This window comes from Elephantulus edwardii, unplaced genomic scaffold (assembly GCF_000299155.1).
Source record: "Elephantulus edwardii isolate Elephantulus edwardi_28Jun2011 unplaced genomic scaffold, EleEdw1.0 scaffold00141, whole genome shotgun sequence".
Lineage (NCBI taxonomy): Eukaryota > Metazoa > Chordata > Mammalia > Macroscelidea > Macroscelididae > Elephantulus > Elephantulus edwardii.
In genome coordinates this window covers 4,593,775-4,602,075 of record NW_006399891.1, presented here as the reverse complement: position 1 = coordinate 4,602,075, position 8,301 = coordinate 4,593,775, and the positions used below count along the sequence as shown (strand labels likewise).

General features: G+C 44.3%; 1 protein-coding gene across 16 annotated transcripts in view; it reads right to left on the bottom strand.

Moving 5' to 3' along the window:
* The window catches only part of TRPM3 (transient receptor potential cation channel, subfamily M, member 3), a 790,873-nt gene that overhangs the window by 14,949 nt on the left and 767,623 nt on the right, over positions 1 to 8,301 (bottom strand). For all 16 annotated transcript variants that reach the window (XM_006894402.1, XM_006894401.1, XM_006894387.1 and 13 more), the window contains 2 exons: positions 359 to 509; positions 74 to 273 (listed from right to left, as the gene is read on the bottom strand). In XM_006894402.1, coding sequence (XP_006894464.1) covers positions 74 to 273; positions 359 to 509 — 351 coding nt within the window. The remainder of the gene's footprint in view (positions 1 to 73; positions 274 to 358; positions 510 to 8,301) is intronic.

Below are 8,301 nucleotides of genomic sequence, written 5' to 3'. Positions count from 1 at the left end.
TTCTATGTGGTGGCCGGTCAGGAGGGGCAGGAACTCCTGTTGGGTGACCGGCCGGGCTGCTGGGGGCACTTACTCAGGCCATAGTCCCTTTCGTCTGGGTCACTCTCGTGTTTTCTCCACCGGCAGCACAGGTGCTGGAAGATCATGGTCATGTGGCTGAAGATGATCAGAGGCGGGGGCAGAACTGGCCTCTCATGGAAAGTCATGATGAGCTGGTACCTCTGAAACTTCCAGACTTGGTTCGATATTGATTTTACCTCAAAAAATGTGTTGCTGAAACAGAGATCGAGAGAATCAAGTGAGAAAATCCAAGGCTTTCCTAAGCGCACCCCCGCGCCCCAAGGAAGGACCCACTTACTTAAAGACAGCAATGAGGAGGTTGACCAGCAGGATGTTTGCCACTAAGAGGTAGCAGGCCATGATGGCCGGCACGATCCAAGCTCCTGTCTTGCAGGGAGGCAGCTGGATTATTTTCCCATCCTCTCGAGTCTCATTCTGTCCACAGGGAGCTGCAGGAAGCAACACAAGCAAGAAATGAGCAACCATGGCTACTTGATTAAAAAAAAAAGAAAAAGAAAAGATTGATTTGCATTGAATGAAGTTTGAGTGGTTTGGTTTTGTAACACGAAGGAAAATTACAGCCGTCTCAAAACAAACAGGAAAAAAAAAATCCACAACGAACAAAAAGAAGTATGAAAGCACTGTGGATATGCCCAGGAAATGAAGGAAGTCTTCTCCCAAGTTGTCCCCTAGCCTCAAAGAGATGTGAGGATCCACCGCGTAATTCCTCTCCGTCCCTGGGCCCTGAGGCTCTGTCCCTCAGCCCTGAAACTTACAGGGGTCACTTGATCTTCTTTAGAAGCCTGCGGAGGGCTTGTCTAGAGTGGTCTCAGGAGCTGAATGAGGCCACAGCCCTGTCAAGTTACTTTTAAAATGTGCCGCGGAGGCCCAATGGCTTTAAGAGAAGTGGTGAGGCCTATTGATTGGGAATTAGCACTAGGGTGGCTGTTAATTGCTGCAAGAGACAACAGGGGCTCTGGGCAAACGATTTGCTGTCTCAGTTTCCATCCTGAAGGTACAAAGCGGGGTGCTGCTGCAGGAGTATTCAGAGGCTTGTCACTCGGTGTTCCTGATGAATGGGGTTTTGCGCCAGAGGGCTGAAGGGACTATGCATGTGGCCTCGCTTCCAGCGGTGTAGCCATACAAAAAAAAGGGCTTTTCAGGGAACAAAACCCAACTGCACTGAACAGGCGGGCAAACAGGAGAACAGATCTGGGGGTGGCGGGGGGCGGGGAGGTGATGTGGAACTGGGTGAGCGTGAGTCATGTGCTAATGAGGCCTGCCTGGTGTTTCTGGGTGAATTCAGGAGGAAAGCAGTAACAAATGAGACTTGACTAGGCCAGTGAACACGGTGAACACGGCATAGACATGTGGTCCAGGGAGGGGCTAATTCCCTAGGTGAGCAGTGGAGTGAGTCAGGAGGCCCTTTCTGGTTTTCTTGTTAGAATAGAGTCTCTTTTCATCTACCTGTAGAAGGAGGAGGGTGTGGGTAGAAGAAAATAGAAGGGGGTTGCGTTTGAAGATCTTTTGAGAGCCTGGTTGATGCAAATGGCTACTGTGCTCACTCTCTAATGAAAAGACTGGAAGTTTGAGTTTACATAGAAGTGCTTTGGGAGACAGGCCTGGATTTCTACTTCAGAACGAAGCCAGCCAGGGAAATTCCAGAGAGCACAGGACACATTCTGCTCTGACACCAGAAACTGATGCCAAGACTACTGGTTTGAAGACCTCTCAGCAGTGGTCACAGGCGACTGCTGACTACCTGCCAGGAAGATTTGACAGGTTGACATGGAATCCACTGCCTGGAGTGTCTGGCAGGGGGAGCCCATTCTTTTTGAGAGTTCTCATTGCAGAGATGCGTCCCGGCCTCCACCTTGGCGGCACAAGGGGATCACCTGGGAGTTTTAAAAAATACCTGTGCCCAGCAACCCCCACCCCCAGACAATTAATGAGAATTTCGAAGGGTGCCCCAGGCATTGTGGCTTTCGTTCTATCCTTTTCTTAAATCTTCCTAGGGAATTCTCATGTACCTCTGGGGTTGAGACCAATGAGCCTGAAATAGGCTGGGAAAATGACTTGGTTGGTGATGTGCCCTGAGGTCCAAAATGCATCCTTCCAGCAAACGAGGGAACTCGTCACCTCGGAACACCAGGTCCCTACTTTTATTCCTAGAAAAGGGTGGCAAGCTCTTCCTCTGGTTCTTTGGAAGGTGTGTGGATGTTAGACTCAGGTGTTGACAAGCAGCATTCAAGGACCCAACCCCCCAAGATACCCCTGTAGGAGTTCCTCATCCTGTCCTCCCTGGGAAGGCAAACCCTCGACTGGATTTAGGGCGAAATCTGGACTCTATGGGTGGCTGCCCTATGCCCTCTCTTGCTTCTCAATTTCCACTTTAAACTCAAACTGGACCAAGTCTTCTGCAGCTTGTGGAAATGCTTCATTCTATTACTTCCTGATTTGGAGCCAAGCTTTTCCCCTTTGCCTCTAAAAGTCTCTCTAACACCTTGATCTCACTCCCACCATTCACCTGGGTAAATCCTAGTCATCCTTCAGTGCTCACCTAACTTAACGCAAACCCACACAGTTGACTCAGTCTCCCTAAGATTTGTTGTTGTTATGTGCCGCCGAGTCGCTTGCGACTCATAGCGAACCTATGTACAACAGCCCTAAACCCTGCTCTATCCTATGCCAATCTCACTGCCTCCGACATACCCATCCCGATTACCCCAGTCACTGAATCAATCCACCTCACAGAGGGTCTTCACCTTCTGTGCCGTCCCTACTCTGCTTAATTTCCAGAATCCAGAGAGCACTTTCCACTTGCCCTTTGACTCATCTTCACACTGGGTATGACCATTGCCTGTTTACTTGTCTGTGGTCCACTCCAGATTTCCAGTGGCAGATTGCTCTGTGTGGTCTTCTATTGCTGGTATGTTGTTGTTGTTGGTTGCCATTGAGTCAAGCACGACTCATAGCGACCCTATTGAACAAAAGACCTGAAGCCCCTCTACAACTATCGACATTTATCAAAGTTCATAGAGTTTCTGGAGGCATGTTGTTTAGGTTGTGGGTGCCACTCCTATTTCCAAATTGCTGATATGGTGCACACATTTCCACATCACACAAGTCCACATGAAGCCAGTGTTTGTTTGTTGAGTAAGAAAGATCATGTGGACATGAACTGGTTGATGGAGACCCAGAGACATTTCCTACACCATCACAGACATACCCTTAATGTTCAGTCTCAATTCCTAGTTCTGAAATGTGGACTCTTTTCTTAGATCTTTTCTAGAAATCCCTCACCTTTGACACAAAGGTTTCCTTTGCTTAACCACTTGATGGTCTCTGTAACCCACTTAGCCATAGGCTTTGGGGAACTCTTTGCCTTTCTGTCCTCAGTTAGCAAAGCCCTCCCGGCCTGCTCCCTGCCTTTCTCCGCTGGCTCACCGTGGACTGTGACTGTCACCCTCCTTTTGCCCCTTTTTTTCACAAACAGCTGCAAGAAAAACAAAGTATCTTCAGCTTCTAGAGAGGTATCTCTTGTCCATTTCTTGACTCCATGCTAAGAGAAGCAAAAATACTCTTATGAAAATACTCTGTCCATCTTGATGTTTTGATCCATGTTTTTAGTGAATGCCATGCAGAACAAGGGATCTTTGGGTAGTATGAACAGTTAAGCCCTGGACTACTAGCTGAAGGGCTGACAGTGTGAAACCACCCAAAGGTGCTTTGGAAGAAAATGCTAGTGTTCTGCTTCTTAGAACTCTAGCTATTCTACTCTGACCCAGAGAGTCACCACGGGTCAAAATAGATTCAGCAGTAATTGGTTCATGCAGACATTTCCTTCTCTATGATTTTAACTTGTCTCAGGAAGAAACCAGGGCAACCAGCAGGCGCTTCCTGGCTTCATGTGACCTAGCATTTCCATGGCCTCCAGTTCATGCATTCTACATGTCCATAGGTCTCTATTGCCTTCTTCTGGAAGTTCCCCAAAGGCCTCCACTCATTAAAATAATTGGCTTCACTTAAAATCTTCACAATGAGTGTTGATTCAATGAACACTGATTGGTGTGAGGAGAACTTTGCCAAAGTCTAGGTGATTAATTTATTTTTAACTCCTCCTATTTTTTATTTCCCCAGTCCCTATAAAGCCAGTATCATTTTAATGACTTCTTGTTGTTATACACCATCGAGTCTCTTGTGACTCATAGCAACCTTGTGTACAACAGCCTTAAACCCTGCTCTATCCTGTGCCAATCTTACTGTCTTTGACACACCCACACCCACGACCCCAGAGATTGAATCGATCCATCTCATTGAAGATCTTCCTCTCCTGTACTGTCCCTCCACCTTCCCAAGCATGACATTCCTCTCCAAGGATTGGTCCCTCCTTGCAATATGTCCAAAGTACATCAGCCAAAGCTTCAGAATCCTTGACTCTAAGGAGCAGCCTGGTTTTACCCTATCTAGGACGAACCTTTTCGTTCTCCTAGCAGTTTGCAACATGAATTATAGTCAGGCATATCTGGGCTCAAACTCTGGCTTTAAAATATTCCAGTCATAAGATGGGATTTTAGGGACCTCTGGCAGCCTAGTGGTAAGGAGTTGTGCAAAGGCTACTGGTCTGAATCCATCCAGTGCTCCTCAGGGGAAAGATGGACTATGTTCTCTTGTGCGATGCAGTGTGTGGAAGGTCAGCTGTGAGGCGATTCTGACTTGACAACATATAACAATAACAATATCAACAGTACTTGTTGGGACTTTACTCCATGAATTTCAGCTTCTTTATGTGTAAAATGGAGATAGTAACAGAATATAGCATGAGATATTAAAAATAATTTTAATAAGATTATGTATTTTACTCAGTGTCCAGGCCATTATTAGATCTCAAGTAACATTTGATGATGTCATCATTATTATAGTTTTTTTTAATTATTTTTAAAAATTTTATTATTTTGTGTGTGTGTACCATCAAATCAGATCTGATTGGAACAGGAGGAGATTGCCTCTCATTCTCCAGCAGAGCATGCGGTGGATTCTATATTATAGTTTTTCTAATGAATAGATTTTAAGTCTTCTCAAAGTCAAGGGCTGTGTCTTATTCTTTTTTTCACAATCACTAAGCATAATGCTTATCCTACAAATGTTTACTGAATAGTTATAACGTGTCATTTGTTACAATGCCTATATTGGAGATCCAAGAGATAAATCGTACTGTTAAGGTGCTCATTCAGGGCACAGACCATTACTGGGTGTTCATGTGCTCTGAAGGGGCAGGGGTGGGCTGGAGGCACTCGTGTCTGACCTGCCAGAGCCACTGCAGCCTGGGTCACCCAGCAGCCTACTAGCCAGGACCAGCCAGGAGGCATATGTACCCCATCACCTACGTTCTACAGCAGCAGATGCAGCATAAATAAACCAGATGATCCAGCGACAGTGAAAATGGCAATAAAAATGAGCTCTTAGGAAACACAGCATTCACTTGATGATATCACCAAAGAAGTAAGGGACATCATATGCAGCAGTTTGTGTAATAATTCCTACTGATGTTCTTGTGAGAGTGACATGACTCAATCTGGTAGCTGTTTGCCACTCACGGAGACAAACTGAATACCATGAAGTCCTGACAAGCAGCTGGTTTCAGGACGAGCATACGTAATGGGATGGTCACATGGTACCAACTGTTATTTGTGAGCTTGTGTTTCCGGAAATGAAATGCTCCAGGCTCAAGATGTCACAGCACACAATCTGCTGGGGCAGGTAGGCTGGTCACCACCAAGGTGCCTTTTCCTTGGTTTTGGGCCCTGCCACTTGTATGGTATTCCTCTCAATTCTCTTTCACAGAGTCAGTGTATTGTCACCACCACCTTCCCATGAGCTGGTATGTGTTCATCTCCAAAGGTTGGGGGCAGAGAGTGGACAGTTCTTCAGGCGAGTGGAACCACTCTCCTTCATGATGTTTGAATCCATATCTAGGAAATGAAATAGCATGTTTCCCCACTGTTTGTGTTGACTGGTTCTGAGATGAACAGGAGACCCAAACCTGACCAATTAGAGCCAATGACCATGTTTGTAGAACTTTCAGCTGGAAATGATGTAAAAGAGAAGTTCTCTCTTTACAAGAGTAAACAGGAACTGCCTGGGAGGAACTTCATCATAGAGAAGAGAGATGGTTCCCATCGCAGAGAAGTGAGCCTAAAAACAGCTCTCTTCAGCTGCAGTGTCCTTGGGTGGTTCAAGCTGTTAGCATACTTACTGCTAATTAGAGAGTTTAAAAGTTCAAGGTCACTCAGAGATGACTTAGAAGAAAAACTTGCTGACCAACTTCTGAAAAACTAGCCACTGAAACCTTGTAAAGCAAACTTCTCCTCTGACACAGAGTGGCCAGGAGTTGCAGCCATCTTGATGGTGACTGGTCTTTTACTCATAGTTATAAAACTCTATTTGCTGAAGCCAATTAGGATTGAGTTTCTATTACTTACAGATAAGAACCCTATTATAATCATTCTCACTTCCAGCCCCTGTATATTGCAAAAAAAAAAAAAAGAAGAAAGAAAAGAAGAAATGATATTGCTTTTTAAAATTCTCTTTTTTAAACAATCCTGAAAGTTTTTCATGTTGAAATGGAGTCTTAGCGTAACATAACAAAATTGGAAGGGGCAACAGGTAGTGCAAACTCTGATACTGGGATGGAATCAAAGTTTCAGGAGGTAACTGCCTCTACTGCTTCCCTTCTTTTCAGAAGCAGTAAAGATCTTAAGAGTTCTACAACTAGTCGGAGCTCCATAGCTCAGCTGGGATCTCTGATTTAAAAAAAAATGATGACACAGATTTGACCAACAGAGGATAAACACACTTGGGAAATACCTGGTAAAGCTCCTGGGCACAATCAACTCCTTAAAAGAAGGGAAACTTATTACAGAAGCTGATAGATCAGGCCACAAGGGCCTTGGAGTGAAGGTTCAGGTGTAAAGTAGAAAAGCTGTTTCTGTGCATCTGTGGCCTAATTAGAAAGGATCAAACATTGAGATTCATATTTCCTATCATTTTTCTCTCCTATTAATATACAATAGGATTTTATTTAGTTTTGCTTATTACCTGTTATTTGACCCAAGACGAGTCTTTTTTATTGTCTCCTGTGAATATGAAAACTAGACAATGAAAAGACAGAAGAATGGATTGCATTTGACTTGTAACTTTGAAGGAAAAAGAAGTTAATTTTCTTATCCATTTATCTGTTGATGAGAATGCTCATCAAAAGATAAATAATACACTGCTTCCATTTATTTGTTATTGTAAATAAAGCAGCAACAAGTGTAGGTGTGCATATGTCTGTTTGTGGAAAGGTGTGCATCGGAGCTGTATCCTTTATCTATACCTGTTCCATCTGTATGATGAGCAAATCATTAGAGAAGCTAGACTTTAGGAAGAGTGTGCCATCAGGTTTGGAGGAAGGCTCATCAACAACTTGCCTTATGCAGATGACACAACTTTGTTTGCTGAAAGTGAGGAGGACTTGAAATGCAGAGGATCAAGGATTATAGCCTTCAATATGAATTACACTTCAACATCAAGAAAACAAAAATCCTCACCTTCGGGTCAATAGGCAACATCATGACAGAAGGAAAAAAGATTGAAATTGTCCACAATTTCATCTTACTTGGATCTACAGTCAACAATATAGCATTGGGAAAATCTGCTGTCAGGGACTTCTCCAAAGCCTTGCAGTAAAATGATGTTAGTTTAAAGCCATGATTCAAGCCACAGTCTTCCTAATCACCTAAACATCTGAGAGCTGGACAATGGATAACAATGATGGGGAAAGAAACAATGAATTTGAACTGAAGTGTTGGAGAAGAGTGCTGAGTATCCCGTGGACAGCCAAGAGAACAAATAGATATGTCTTGGAGAAAGTGCAACTTGAGTGTTCCTTGGAGGCAAAGGTGGTGAAGCTTTGTCTCCCATATTTTGGACATGTTTTTAGGAGAGATGATTTCTTGGAATGGGACACAATACTTGGAAAGGTGGAGGGTCAGTAAAGCAGAGGAAGACTCTCAATGAGATAGATCAATACAGTGTCTGCAGCAACGGCCTCATATGCACCCAGGAAGATTTAAAGATGGTGCAGGATAGGACAGGGATCAGACCTGTTGTTCATTGGGTCATTATGAGGTGTGCTTGACTCAACGGCACTTAATAACATAACAACAGGATGTTGTTGTTGTTATGTGCCGTCGAGTC